This window comes from Elephantulus edwardii, unplaced genomic scaffold (assembly GCF_000299155.1).
Source record: "Elephantulus edwardii isolate Elephantulus edwardi_28Jun2011 unplaced genomic scaffold, EleEdw1.0 scaffold00169, whole genome shotgun sequence".
In the NCBI taxonomy this organism is placed as follows: domain Eukaryota; kingdom Metazoa; phylum Chordata; class Mammalia; order Macroscelidea; family Macroscelididae; genus Elephantulus; species Elephantulus edwardii.
Genome location: NW_006399919.1, coordinates 4,703,178 through 4,719,063, shown reverse-complemented (window position 1 = coordinate 4,719,063; position 15,886 = coordinate 4,703,178). Strand labels below are relative to the sequence as shown.

Genomic DNA, 15,886 nt, shown 5'->3' with positions numbered 1-15,886 from the left:
ACTCCTTAAAAGGCTAGTGCAAACAGTGCCTAGCCAATAGTATGGGCTCAATAGATGCTTGCGGAATGAATGAATGAATGAACCCCCCACCACCCCCAGGCAATACCCACTTGATAGATTAACCACTAGAGATGAACGCGGACACATCCACCTACCTGCTGTAACAGTCCCCAAGGTGCCCACAGCTTTCTCTGAAGGCCTCTGTGAGCTCGGCCCTCTCGCCAGGCTCCAGCTGGTCGTCCATCAAGGCAGCTCTCACCAAGAGATGAGCCTCACTAAAGAGGTGGATGCAGCTCTGGGTTTTCACAGTCTTGTAGACGTTACTATAGTCGACCTAAAACAAAAAGGACAAATAACTAACGCCGCTGAGGAAAGAAGCCTCAAACGTTCCCACTTCTTAACAACATCGATTTCTTTTATTAGTAAAGTTAACATATTAAATCCTACAAATGAACAAACAGGACTATTTAACACTGTGACGCCTCTAACTGAAGTATTTTGAAATAAAAATGATAATTTTTTTCCATTTCTCTTTAGATAACTCTTTGCAAAAAGAAATGTTTCCTTTCCTAGCTGAAATATTTCCCCCCAAATCTATGACTAAGTTTGAGACTATATAAATACTAGCTATTAGAGAGGTTTGCATAATTCTCATAGAAGGTTCAAATAATATTGCAGTACCATTAGTACAGCAGTAATTGAATACAACTTGATAACGTTAATAAACAATATTTTAAATGCTAATCTTTTATAAAAAGTTTCATGATTCAAATCTTTCATCAAATTCAGACTTAGTACCCCTTTCCTTCTTTTTATTTCAAATGAGGATTTTGGGTTTAACAACATCTAACACAACAGTTCACATTGGGTTCAAATAATTTATCAGTAACTCATCCAAGGCAATTAGTGTACTTGGACTCCAGTTGTCAAACCAACTGGATGGAGTTTAAGACATTAAATTAAGGAAGATTAAAGAAAGGTTAGAATCAGAGTCAACACCAGCATCAAAATGCCAGAGATATACATCATGCAACACTTGACCAGATGATCAAAATTACTATCACTAACAAGGGGCAGAAAGATATCATTAGTCTCCAGATAAAATCCCCCAGGCCACGATATGACCTGTCCAGTATTCTGGCACAAACTGCATAGCATGAATCTTCTCTTTTAAAAAAAAAATCAGACAAGTTGAAGTTGAAGAGCATTCTTAAAGGAGAGAGAGAGAAGACGAAGAAGTGTTAATAATTAGTTTCTGAAAATGGCAGTATCATGAAATAGACTAAAGAGAAAAGCCAGTTAAAGCATTATCAAATCCTAGATGGCATCTTGAACTGAAGGGTGAAAAAAGGCCATAATGGGCTGACAAAAATGGCTTACGAATCAGATTAGAACTGTTATGAATTCTAAGTTTACTAAAGTTTATGATTTTCTGGGATTATACAAGATAGCATTTTGATTTTTAAGAAATACAAACTGAAATGGATCGGGGTGGGGAGGGAAGTGCATGTAAAGAAGAGGGAGCATGAAGTGAGAGCAAGAGCCAAAAGTCCTGGAGCAGAGGAGGCTGAATGCCGACCGTAAGGCACTGTATGGGGAACAGCCCAGGTGTACTACTCAGATTCTTGCAATGTTTCCTACCTTCACAACAAAGAGTTTCAAAACGTAACAGGATGAGTGGACAGCTGGGGTCATTAGAAAAAATCAGGATGCCCACTCTGGGCCTGCCCCCACAGAACAATGCTGCTTGCTGATGCCATAGCCAGGGACATCTAATACTTCAGGAAAAGGAAGAGTGAGGCAGGGGAAAGCAATTCAGGATCCTTCAGCCCCATTTCATGATTCTCTATGCTAGAGTTAAATGTAAAGGTCATAGATTATATATATTTAGATCAGCCAATTGGTTGATTCATCCCCACCCATGTACAAGCTGATCCTTTTAGGTAGGCAGTTATGAATAAGGACATCTTACTTTAGTGAAAAGAATTTCACTGGCTCCTTAACTGTCAAGAGCTGTAAAAACAACAAGGGGAAGAAAACCCCACAGCCTACTTTCAGACAGCGCCTGGAAGCTCTGTCCAGCTGTGGCATTCTGACCGTGTGAGGACTGAAAATCTATCACTGTACTTCAATTTCCCTCAAAATTTTTATAAGTAAGAATTAGAAGTTTGAAAGGAGTACCATTTCTTTGTAGAGCTGCACTGGAGATACTGTATTCACAACATATAAATTCCACCCCGCCTCTGCCAGAGGAGATGCTTTGAGTTTAACACTGGTATCTTTTCTAGAACTAAATGTAAAACAAAGGACAAGAATTTTAATTTTTAAGATACTACTATTATTGTTATTAATAAATTACAGCTTTAAATGACAAATACTGGATACCCTGCAATAATTAGAACCATGAAATAATTTACACTTAGTATTTCCTCCAGCAATTAACAAGACAGTTTACTTTCATAGAACTTTAGTTCACAAAACCACTCAGGCCTAGAGCATTTAATATTTTACAACATATCCTCACCTTTCCAAGCTTGATGTCCTTCTCCAAGGAATAGTCTCTCCTAGCAACATGCCCAAAGTATGTGAGACAAAACATCACCATCCTTGTCTCCAAGAAGCACTCTGGCTGTACTTTTCCCAAGACATATCTGTTTGTTCTTTTGGCAGTCCCTGGATTACTGCCTCTGAAAATGTGCTGGAGGATCACTTACGAGTTGGTTCTGTCTCGCCTCCCAGTTTTTTTTCTTGATTATATTTTCCTTAGGCACATAATCAGAATGCACTCCCTACCACTAAATTTTCACAGTACAGAGAATATCAAATAGAACTATTTGATATTATAGTTTATTCTAATCAATACGAAAGGGGAAAAAACCCAAGAGTTAACCAGAGATTGAGTATGAAAATTCCTTTGTAAGTAGACCAGCACATATCTATAGATCATGACTCTGTTTTAAGGTTAGTATTGCATTGTCAATATCCTTACCAGAAAGAAATTTCCGTTTTTTAAGTCTTTAATAGGTAGTAATCCTTGAAAGTCAAAGAAAAACGAAAAGCTTTTTCATGTGAATTGTTGTTGTTGATAAGAGTCATTTCCTCAAGTCAGAACCAACTCATAGCTTACTCTCCAGCAGGTTTTCAGAGGCAATAAATCACACAAGAAGAGACTGCCCTGGCGAGCTCTGATGGCCTAGTGGCATGAAGCTGCACTGCAATCCCAGAGGTGAACAGTTCAAATCCACCAGATGCTCTGCTGAAAAAGGAGGGACAATCTCCTTCTGTATCAGTCAGATGCAATTTCACGGCACACACACACAAATAGACACACACACACACACACACACACTAATTTAAAAAAAAAAAAAAGACTGTTCATCTTTCTCCCACAGAGCAGCTGTAAATTTGAACCTTAAGCCTTTGGGGTGGCAGCACAGCTTCTTATCACTAGGCCAATTCTTTCCCATTATTGTTCAGAAAAGCACATTCTTACATTGGCACTAAAATACTAAAGATTTTTTAACATATTTTGCAATATCCTTTGTTTTGAATGTTACAGATCAACTATGAAGAACGTTACAAAAATCTTAAATTAATTTAAAATATCCTTTGATTTCCTACTGCAGGAAAAGAGAAATGATCATTCCAGGTTTTTATTTTCAAACATGTACACCAAAAACAACAGGCACAATGATTCATTCCAGAAATGACACGGGGATGTCTGGGTATGAGAGATGCTTACAGAAGCCTTTTAGGAGATTCTTTTCTTTCTGGGATGACCTCAGGGTCTGCCTTGGTCAAAAGTATGAGGTGGTTTTTAAAGTGACAGATGGCTCTCAAGCCTATAAAAAGCTGTATTCTCAAAGCACAGACGTCCAGACTGATTGGTGGACAAGCCTAGCGAAAAAGAAATCGTAAAATTAAAAAAGAAATAAAATTATTTTGTCCTCACCCTTCGAAATGTAATCCAAATCCTCTAATTTTATCAGACTTCAGCAGCTACTGAGACCTATGTTACCAACCGTCTATTACTATTTCATCCATGACATCAGAGACCGCATGAACGCGGGCAGCAGCGAGGCCACAGAGCTGCAGGAACACCCTCACCCGCCCTAAGGGAGTGGGTCTGGCCCGCTCCTCCAGGAATGCAACCCTGGGTGCATACCCTGCAGAAATGCCCTCTAAACACAGTGACGCTCAAGTGGGGCTTCCAGGCAAAGCAGACTCTAGAACAGAACATTCTACACACACAATTCAATCCACTGCCACCGACTTGATTCCAACTCAGAGCTGACCCTCCACTGGTTTCCGAGGCTGTGAACCACGCCAACAAGGAGGGTGCCCATCATCCCCCCAGACAGCTGCTGGAAGATTCCAAGCTCCAGGCAAGTACAGCCTTCTGTGTTAGCAGCACCACTCACTACAGACTGCACAGCGAGAGCTCCCTCTACTGCCCACACAGCCCGTGAAGAGTCCCTCCTGGGTGTGTGCAAAAGGCAAGACTGCTTGTTCAGAGGGCCCTGCGTGAGAACAGTGGCCAGCACAAATGACAAACTGGCATTATCTCAGGAAGCCTTAATCGAGGGCGTTTCCATGGTCGTGCAGCTGGTTAAGCATTGGGCTGAGAACCAAAAGGTCTGAGTTCTGAATCCATCAACTCCAGCTCAGGAGAAAGGTACATGGCAGTTTGCTTCCATAAGGATCTCCAGCCTCGGAAACTCTTATCCATTAGTTGTATCATATCCCAGAAGATGGCGTGGAGTTGCTATTGGTGTCTCCCTCTATATCCATTAATTCAAGTCAAATGTTTATGAAAAATAATCAGATTGCACTTTCTGTGAATTCACCAAATTCTGTTGCCAAGGACCTGGTGTGTCCTTCACTCACACTGCTCTAAGATCATCTTCATTGTCCCCTTTTAATGAGTGGTTGGTGAAATACCTCTATCTACTTTTTCATTCAAGCTGCATTCAGAAGAGGCTATGGAACAAGGGATATCATTGCTGGTGTCAGATGGATCTTAGCTAAAAGCAGACAATACCAGAAAGATGTTTATTTGTGTTTCTCTCACTATATAAAGGCATTTAACTTTTGTCCATCATAATCAAGTACAGATAACACTGACAGGGGGAACTCAGAACAACCATGCAAAATGCGTACAGAGACCAAGAAGTCCTTGGGACAAAACAAGGTGATACCTCCTGGTTTAACACCTGAAAAGGTCCTTTTAATGAAGATGGCACTAAAAGTGAGGAAGGAAGCCCCTGCCCCTTTCAAAACTGAAGCCAAAGCAAAGGCGTTAAAGGCCAAGAAGGCGTCCTCAAGGGCATCCACAGCCACAAAAAAAAAAAAAAGATACGCACATCATCTATCCCCCTATGGACCAAGACACTGAGACTCAGAGCACAGCCCCAACACCCCCAGAAAAGCAACCCCAGGACATACAAGCTCGACCACCATGCCATCATCAAGTTTCCCCTGAAAAGTGAGTCAGAAGAAGAAGAAAATACACTTGTGTTCACTGTGGATGTGAAAGCCAACAAGCACAAAAAGCATTTAAAAAAAAGCGTAAAAAAGAAGCTCTATGACATTGATGTATGTGGCCAAGGTCAACACCTTGATCAGGAATGGAGAGAAAGCCTATGTTCAAACCTGCTCCTGACTATGATGTTTTGGATGTTGCCAACAAAATTGGGATCATCTAAAGTCAGTCCAGCTAGCTAATTCTAAATACAAGAATTCTGGACTGATGTATGGCAGGGTTATATTCTTTCTTCATACCTATTCACTATGTATGCAGAGCAAATAACTTCAGAAACCAGACTATATGAAGAAGAATGTAGCAGGTTTGGAGATTCATCAACATAACTGTATTCATAAAAATAATGCCATCTTACTTGCTGAAAGTGAGTTAAAACCTGAAGCATTTACTCATGATGATCAAGGTTGCCCGCTTTCAGTATAGATTACATCTCAACATCAAGAAAACAAAATTCCTCACAAATGGACCAACAGGCAACATCATGACAAATGGTGGAAAGAATCTCAATTATTTCATTTTACTTGGAGCCACAACCACCTGTGGGAGTAGCAGGAAAGAAATCAAAAGATCAAAGTAATAGGAAAATTCATTGTTAAGTACCTTTTTAAAGTGCTCCAGAGCAACAATGCCAGTTTAAGGAGTAAGGTGTGCCTGACTCAGTCACTTTTCAATTCATTCCTATTCCTGTGAAAGGTGGAAAATTAATAATAAAGACTAAAGGAGAATTAATGCCTTTGAATGTGGTGTTGGTGACGAGTACTGACCATACCGTGAACTATCAAAAGAAAAAACAAATCTGGTTTTTGGTTTTGTTTTTTTAACAAATCTGTTTGGGAGGAAGTTCAACCAGAGTGTTCCTTACAAGCAAAGACAACAAAACCTTGTCTCACATTCTTTGTACAGGTCTTTTTTTCTTGTTGTCTACCATCGAATTGGATCCGACTGGCATAGGAGGAGACTGACCCTCCTTCAGCAGAGCATCTGGTGGATTCAAACCACAGCCCTTTGGGATTGCAGTGCAGCTCCTTGCGATTAGGCCACCAGAGCTCACTCTTGTCTCACATTCTTCAGACATGTTATTGAGAGGCACCAGAGCTTGAAAAAAGATATTCTGCTGGGAAAAGCAAAAGGTCAATAAATGCAGACATGCAACTAGATAGACTGACAATGATGAATGCAATGATGAGCTTAAGACCAGACTGTGGTGCAAGACAAGGTTTCAGTCTGCTGTTCACAGCATAGTCCAAACTCCACCATCACCACCTGTGCAAAGTTCTATTTCTGAAGTCAAAGAAACAAAAACAACAAGGGAAAGTGTGGGGAGAAGAGATAAATTTTTAAAAAAAGCTTTTAATCTGTCATTTACATTTTTATAGTTAAATAAACCTAATTTTTAAAGCAAATCTATGTGTTTATCATAAACACAGAAGGATACAGGAAAACTGAGATTCATGTTTCCTTAAGTAATTTGACTGTGTGGATCACAAGAAATTGTGGCTAACCTTGAGGAGCATGGAAATCCCAGAACACTTGTGCTCATGTAAAACCTTTACTTGGACCAGGAAGCACTTCTCAGAACAGAGCAAGGGAACACTACATGGTTCAAAATCAGGAAAGGAGTGTATCAGGGATGTGTCCTGTCTCCATACTTTTTAAATCTATATGCAGAACAGATCATTCAAGAAGCTGGGCTTTATGAGACGGAATTTAACATCAGGGTTGAAGGAAGACTCATCAACAACCTACATTAGGCAGATGACACAACTTTGCTTGCTGGAACTGAGGAGAATCTGAAGCAGCTGCTGTAGAAAGTCAAGGACTGTGGTCTTCATTATGGACTGACACTCAACATCAAGAAGACAAAGATTCTCACTACTGCACCAACTGGCAGCATCATGACGGATGGAGAAGAGACTGAGGTTGTTCACTCAGCTCCATAATCAGCACTCTTGGCACCAACAGTAAAGAAATCAAAAGACGAACTGCACTGGGAAAATCTGCTGTCAGGGACCTCTCCAGAGTGCTGAGAAACAACGATGTCTGTCTACAGACGACGGTGCGCCTAGGACAAACCACGCTCTTTGCAATTACTTGCTATGTATCACAGTGCTGGACAATTACTAAGGATAACAGATGAATCAATGCCTTTGAACTGTGGTGCTGGAAAAAAGTCTTGAACATACCATGGACCGCCAGGAAAACAAACAGATCTGTCTTGGAGAGGTGAAACCAAGTTTCTCCTTGGAAGCTAGGATTTTGAAGCTGCATCTCATATACTCTGGGCATGTGGCCAGGAGGGGCCAGTCCCTGGAGAAGGACATTCCTGGAAGGGTGGAGGGACAGCACAGGAGAGGATGGAGTAGGTATGCTGGAGTCAGTGAAACTGGCTCAGGATAGGGTAGAACTCAGTCTTATTGTCCATAGGGTTATAAGTAGCAGGCAACTCAATGGCACATAAATAACAAGAAGGGTTAATAACAGATAGTGAGTCTAGTTTGCAACCAATTGGCACAGAGGGGCCATGGGAGGAAAGAGTACAGCAAACTCAGACCTTATGTTCCATAAAATGCTGTCACAATACTACCAGTCTGTGCAACTGTAACAGTGGCCGCATCCTTCACACACATTTACATACTACACAAACATCACTGGGACTGGCTGACTAATTTAAAATTAATTACTAACAACCATTTTTCTAAAAGAGAAGGACAGAAAAAAATACAACTGAGGAGAGTAGTCTGGCTCCGGCACCCACAATCTCTGACACTCATAACTTGGGGATTTCCAGCAGCATGCATATTCCTAAGAACATTCAACTAGTTTCTACTTGAGAAGTGAAACAGCATCCGATGAGCACTATGCAAATAATCAGTGTATTTCAGAGAACACCAATTCAACGTTAGAAAACATAGTGTTTCATCAGTAAGTAGCCTATACTTATTTTGTGGTCAAAAGGTTTACAGAAACTAAGTGCATTACTTCGAATTAAAATATGGTTCCTGATCTAGTAGATCCATCAATCTCTAGATAAAGATTACTGAAACTTGAAGGTGGAAGGAAGCAGCTTGTAAGTGGACTAAAAAATATATGCATATTTTAAAAAGTACAAAAATATTTATTTTAATGCCCTTTATTCAATTTTATGCTTCTGAACATACTTTCTGCACGGTTTTGTTAACAATTCTGAACAACTGCTATACAAATTTGTGTAAAAAAGACCGTTTTAGTTGGCTAGTACTCTTATAATGGAAGTAAGACTAATTGGTGGTTTTTAACAAATAGAAGTATGGTATATCTGGATTTCTTTGATATTAATGAAGTAGATCAGAGGTAGCTTTTTTTTTGTGTGCCGTCAGGTCAGATCTAACTGATACAGGAGGACACTGCCCCTCCTTCTCTAGCAGAGGAACTGGTGGATTTGAACCATGCACCTTTGGGATTGCAGTGCGGCTTCTTGCCACTAGGACACCAGAGCTCCCTTAGAGGCAGCTTTTAAATAGTTTTTAAACATAAATTCTCCATGATATGATCTGAGATATGGCATCCAATCAATTGTAAGGGGCTTCGAATTCAACTCACTTCATAGTCATCATCAAGTTAGAAATGCCTCTCAGCTTCCTGGCAGAATGCCCATCTCCCTTCTCCCTTGCAGCAGGTGAAGGCAGGTGAAGCCAAACCACCTGCCTTTGGGTGGGCAGTGCCAACTCTACACAGACTAGGCCTCGAGGGCTCCCTAAGGGGTTAGAGACTTAAACTCACAGCAACCTGCAGCAAGTTTCAAAGGCTGTAAATCGTAACAACAGAAAGTAATCTTTTTTCCTCAGAGCTAATGATGGATTCAAACCTCCAGAAACCAGGTGGCAGCTCAGCAACACACACAGTTCATGACCAGAACTCCCTCAGAGACCAGGACCAGATGCAAAACCCAGAAAGGCTCGTCACCATGATCTAAGGGGAGGTTCCTTGGAGTGTTATAAAATTTTACTATTACAAAAGATAAAAGGAAATAGGTGAACAGAGGGGGGGTTTGGGGGAGATGACTTCAGCACCACGAAGAAGAGCTGGCAACAGAAAGCATCATCTGGAGGCAGGTTCTTGAGCTGGGAAACCTCTGAGCCCTGACAGACAGGAAGCTGTTCGCTAGAAGCAGCACTCGGATTTTGGGTTCCTAGACTGTAAGATGCAAGAGAAATAGGCACAATCTCCTCCCATTCGGTTCACAGCCTCTGAAAACCCACTGAAGGATCGGCTATGAGTTGGTTCAACTTGATGGCAAAGGGATGTTCACATTCAGCCTGTAAGAGAATCCATTTGTCTTTAAAAGCCACCCACTTAAACAAATGGATTGAGAAATGATAGTACATTCACACAATGGAATACTATGCAGCACTCAGCAGCAATGATTTTATAAGTTATTACCTAGCTTGGGAGGAAATGGAGAACATTATGTTGAGTGAACCAACTCAGTCCCACAAGGACAAATATTGTATAAAACCAATACTGTAGAACAAGTATAAGGATCCGGGGGTAGGGGGTGGAGTAGTGGAAACAGAGGGGTGAGGATGAGAAGCGGGGAGATTAATCAAGGGGGTTGTAAAACCTGATGGGTGATGGCGTGAGGGAAATTGGAAGAATCTGTTCTAGAAAACAATGTATTTGAATTTCATAAATAAACTAGTATAATAATAATAATAATTTTTTAAAAAGCCATTTGCTTGTCTGATAACTAAGGCACTGATTGTGCCAAATTTTCTGGTGGTCCAGCTACAGTACTGTAGTAACCAGGATTTGCAAGACTGTATCAGTTACTTTTTTTGAGAATAAAATTGTAACTAGGAGAAAGTAGAGCCATTTTAAGTATTAATAATGTAAGCATATCTAGAAAATTCATTCATAATATTGCAATTTAATATAAAAAATATTAAATTTTTTTGTTACTATTCATATAATCTAAGAAATATTAATTCAAGTAATTTGTAACTACCACACATTGTCACTGTTTTTAAGTATGTCAAGTATGACCAGTCAATGATAAAAATCAATAAACATCATTAGGCTTCGTTGGCAATACTGCTGTTTTAAGGAGCCATAATTCAACTCACGACAAATGCACCAGATTCATAACCTGCTTTCTCTTAAGTTACACTATCTGTATTTTTTTACCAAGCTTCAAAAATTAAATGTCTGTGAAATCACCTTTAAAGTAAACAACAGTTTAGCCAAAGAATAAAAAACTGTCATGTTAAAAAACAGTTCCTTAAAAAAAAAACAAAACAAAAAACCAAAAGCACACAACAAAAAAACCAAAAACACAACAGCAGTAAACCAAACAACAAAAACCCACACAAACAAAAGAAAAAGTATCTATATAAAAGAGTCAACGTCTATTTTAAAATACAGATTTGGGGGGGAGGCAGTCAAAAAGATCCAAGATACTACAAAAACAAAAATAAAATGGCTGAAATAAGAAACATCGCTGCAAATAAACCAGAATCCACTGGAAAAAATAAAAATAAAAATTGCCACAATATGGAGAATGCAACTGTTATTGATAATACAGGAATGGGATTTTTCTGCTATGTATATTTTCATCAATATATATGAAAACATTTTTCATCACTTAAAAATATAAAGTATTTTAAACACATACACAAAATTCTTATATACTAAATTTTATCTGGTGTTTTCAAAATAATCTTTAAAACTGCCACATAAACCATGAATCACAAAATGCTTCATTTTTACATTCATAATTTCTAAGTTCAGTAAGTAAGACAATCTTAAGATCTTTAATTAGGAAGCCCTGGTGACAGTGCTAAACGTGGGCTGCTAACTTAAAGGCTAGCAGTTCGAATCCACCAGCTGCCAGCCTTAGAAAGGCAATGCTGGGTCTGCATGCACTCTGGCAGCGGGCAGAGGGGAGAATCCTTAATATTGAACAAGCTTAGGCCGAAGGACCCATGCGCAAGGATCCCTGTGTTCCTGTTTTGTCTTGAGGTTTCCTAAGCAGCGACGCCTGGCTCTGACCTTCAGGGTGGTGTCCACGTAGGGGTCCTCCTCTCGAGCTGCGGCTGCACTGCAGCGCACAGTGAAGCACTGCAGGTTGTTCCTGAAGAAGAGGAGACACTGAGCTGAGCAGGAGCCAGTAACCAGCAGGCCACGCCGGGGAGCTCTCATGGGCCATCAGCACAGGGGCGGGTCATGACAGTACACAGACACAGTGACACGCTCACAGTTCTAAGTCTAAAGGAAGAGACTAGCACTCTTAGGACGGAAGCTGCACGTAAGAAACGCTGAGAAGGTAAGGAACCAAAAAACACACCTGCAGTGGGATGATGACAGTTGAGGGGACTTTCAGAGTAGAGGAATTCATAAAGAAGGTCCCTGAAAATTATTAAAAGAAAATAAAAGAAGGTCCCTGGCTAACTGCCACTCACACTAATCCAGCAGCAAGATACGGGAATATTAGGTGTGTGGAAAGCTGTCCAAGACATTGCTACATGAAACAGCAAGTTGCTAAACAGTACCACTCACTTCTGTAAAAATAAAACGACAATATAATAGGACATGTAATTTTTTTTTTTAAATTTTATTATTTTTGTGTGTATGCCATCAAATTGGATCTGACTGGCACAGGAACTTGCCCCTCCTTCTCCAGCACAGCATCTGGTGGATTTGAAGTGCATACCTCTGGGATTGCAATGCGGCTTCTTGCCACTAGGCTCCCAGAACTTCCTACATGTATTTTTTAAAATGTTTTCATTATATGCATCAATCTGTTCAACTAGTTGACTCTGGAGAGTGAAATCAAGGGTCTAGATATTCCTTTCTAATGAAGACTGTTTTGTGTCTTTACTTTCCCCTGGACAAAGAAGGGAAATGTCCCACCAACTGTCAGCCTTGGAAATCCAACGGAGGGTCAGCTCTGAATCAGTTCTGACACCAGGTCAGTGAGGAAGTTGGTTCTAACTAGATGGTAATGAGTTTTTCCTATGAGTAAAACAAAACTCCGCTGTTCCCTCTGCCTTAATCTTTAGTCACATATTTGCAAAACATTCCCTCAGACCTATGGAATTCATACTCCAAATTCAATGTCTAAACCAAACTTTTCCCCACATTAAAACAACTTCTATTCTTTAAAAACAGTTCAAAATCCATGGTAGGGTTATTGATACCCACTCCATCTGTTATGTCTTTAGGACACTTTCCTGAAACTCTCCCTCAGAAACTTCTCCCACCCACCCAACCTTCTTTCTCCTCATAGTACCACTGTCCTGTCCACACAGCAGCGAAAACCAAATCCACCACGGTTGAATCAATCCCAGTTCATGGGCAGCCCCCATTGGGTTTCTGAGACCATAAATCTTCACAGGAGGAGACTGACTGTTATCTTTCTCTCACTGAGCAGCTGGGAGATGAAGACCACCAACCTTGCAGACAGCAGTACAACATTCTATACGACCAGAGCTCCTTGGGCCAAATACAAACAGAACTACATCACTCTGACCTCATCCATTTCAAGAACTTATTTATCTCTCCACGTGCAATCTGTCTTCCATAATGGCCACCACCACCAATTTTAGTAAAGCTCTGACTGCATCCTTGTTTAGAACCTTCAAAATTCCTCTGGTTTACTGTGATGGCTGCTCAACAAGGTGCATGTAACTAATGTCACCGGTGTGTGTTTCTATAAAAAGAGTTTACATAACAAGAATACTATTATAGCTATCTGATTCTATAGATTTATCTGCTGTTGTTGTGGGCTGTCAAGTCAGAACCAACCCATAGATGACCCTCTCACAGGTTTTCAGGAGCAGAAGGCCCATCCTTCTTTCTCGGAGCAGCTGTTGAATTATAACAAATTCAAATTGTGACAAAGCTGCACAGCTTCTTAGCACTGGGCCACAAGAACTCTATATATGATATATCTAGACATATATATGAGACGTATCTAGACACAGACATGGGATATATCTAGACATAGATACGGGATATATAGACATAGATATAGGCTATATCTAGACATATATATATATACATATATATATGAAGATGACAAGATATATATCAACGTATTCTAAACAACATGCCCCTGGAAACTCTGAACTTTGATAAATGATGATAGTTATTCAAAGTCTTCAGGCCTTTTATTCACAGGGTGGCTAAGAGTCATGCTTGACTCAACAACAAACAACAACAACAAATCTCAAATACAGAAAGAGACATCTTTATGTACATATATTTATACATTAAAAATGACAGATCCTTAAGTCTTATTTCTAAAGCCCTGACCTTACAACCACTTCTCTTCAGCTTCTTCACAGTGAAACCACCACTAAAGTGTGAAGTTAGCTCCATGCTGTTTACATAAGCAATAAACCCCCATCAGGCGCACCTTTCTTTACATCAGGGGGAGGAGGGGTAGGGAACACTGCATTAGAAGTGCTGAGTGTCTACACTAGTCAGGCACACTTTGGAATATACTTTGGTGCTTACCAGAGATTCTAAAATGATCACTAGGTTGGAAAAAAAAATCACTATCCTATGCAATCATCAGACGATCCAGTTTAAAGCTGGGCCATGACCTTGGCTTCTAGTCTTCCTTTCTCTTCCAATCCTCATCTGTCCAAATGCTTACATTCATGTCTCACTTCAAACACAGCCTGCAACTTTCCCAAATGACTCAGCCACAAGTTATTTCTCTCCTTTCAGTGGCTACTCCACCGTCATGATCCCTTAAGACGTTTTTCACAAATCCCCTGGTGTTTAGCACCCTTGTGTCTTTGGCCTTCTCTTCTGTTACTGCTTTTGAAGGCAGATGATAGTGTCTTATTCATGTTTAGTAGGCTGAAGGGCCCAATGCAGGACCCAGAACAAAATCTAAGCTGGGGAAAAAAAGCCAAACTGAAAATAGAACTAAGAACTAAAACCATTGTAATGGTGACTTGAAAGAAAGGGAAATAAAATCTCTACTCAGAAATGTCGTTTACATGCCTGCATACAAGGGTAAGGAGAAATCACACGAGTCACTAACGAGCTACATGACTATGGTGCATCCTAACTCTTCTGTGGCTATTTTCCGTCTCTGCCAACCGTGGCGTATAATCATATATTTATGTTGTCTTTTTCCACTATGAATGAACTAACTTGATCCACATTTAAGTATATCGGAGAAGGGGGGGAAAAAAATCCAACAAAATGGAAAATATCAAAAGAATCTGAATAGATATCCTCCTGACTGGCTACAGACACTATTTTTTTAGGATTTCTTATGAAAACATCCCATTGTTACTTCCTCAAAAAGATTCCCATCTAATCTAACAACAAAAAGCACCTTGAAATAAAAATCAAAAGCCAGGTATGCAATAACATCGAGCATTGATGTCAAGTGCAATATACTGTGCCACACAGCTCTTTCCTCATTTCTGGGCAACACCTCAGGAACTTACAGGACAGTAACCGGCTTGAGAACCAGCAGGTGAAACTGTACCTTGTGATGACGTGCAGGAACTGAGGTGTAAGCACAGCCTGCTGAGACTTCTCCGGGTACTGGTAGACAGACATTAACTCCACAGATTTGACGACCATGTAGAGATAGCCCACGTGAGGTAATGAGAAAAAACAAAAGAGACTCAGCAACTCTTTTTCCTGAGATGAATTTTTTCCATTAGAAGTAAGAGAACCTGCATTCAAAAAAGAAAAAAAACTTTGAAAATCAGTAAAGGGAAATAATCAACAGCTTGCCTTCTCTATGAAAATTGCCTCAGTGGGTAAGCAAATAGTTGTTAAAGTTGTTCTTTCTAGAACACAGCCAGTAATAAATAAAGAGGCAATGACGTATGAGAAAGGACCTCTTTGCAGTGCTTACTTAACAAATCAGGACACCTAGGAAGGGCACATCAAAGGCTGTTAACATCACAAACAGGATACAACTAAACATGGTGTGCCTCCCAACAGAAGTGAATATAATCTGCATTATCAAAAAGCAATTATACAGAACAAAAATGTAATAAAGCTTGAATCTAGACCAATGTTATCAACAGAAATATATGAGCAAAGGATGTCAGTGAAAAGATCCTAAAAATAGTATTTTTTAAAACATAAAAAGGAAACAGATGATATTTTAATAACATATTGCGCTAATTTAATATATCCACACTATTGCCACACCAATGAATACGAAAAAGTAGTAAGAAGGGAGTTCCAGTGGCCTAGTGACAAGAAGCTGTGCTGCAATCCCAAAGGCACGCAGTTCAAAGCCACCAGATGCTTTGCTGGAATAGGAGGGGCAATCTCTTCCTGTGCCAGTTGGATCCAATTCCATGGTATACAACAAGGAAAAAG

The 15,886-nt window shown here is 40.1% G+C and overlaps 1 protein-coding gene across 1 annotated transcript in view; it reads right to left on the bottom strand.

Moving 5' to 3' along the window:
- Positions 1-15,886, bottom strand: part of HPS3 (Hermansky-Pudlak syndrome 3) — a 47,529-nt gene that overhangs the window by 17,265 nt on the left and 14,378 nt on the right. The window contains exons 5-9 of the mRNA XM_006895573.1: positions 15,033-15,225; positions 11,570-11,651; positions 3,743-3,897; positions 2,182-2,290; positions 156-334 (exon numbers count right to left, since the gene is read on the bottom strand). Coding sequence (XP_006895635.1) covers positions 156-334; positions 2,182-2,290; positions 3,743-3,897; positions 11,570-11,651; positions 15,033-15,225 — 718 coding nt within the window. The remainder of the gene's footprint in view (positions 1-155; positions 335-2,181; positions 2,291-3,742; positions 3,898-11,569; positions 11,652-15,032; positions 15,226-15,886) is intronic.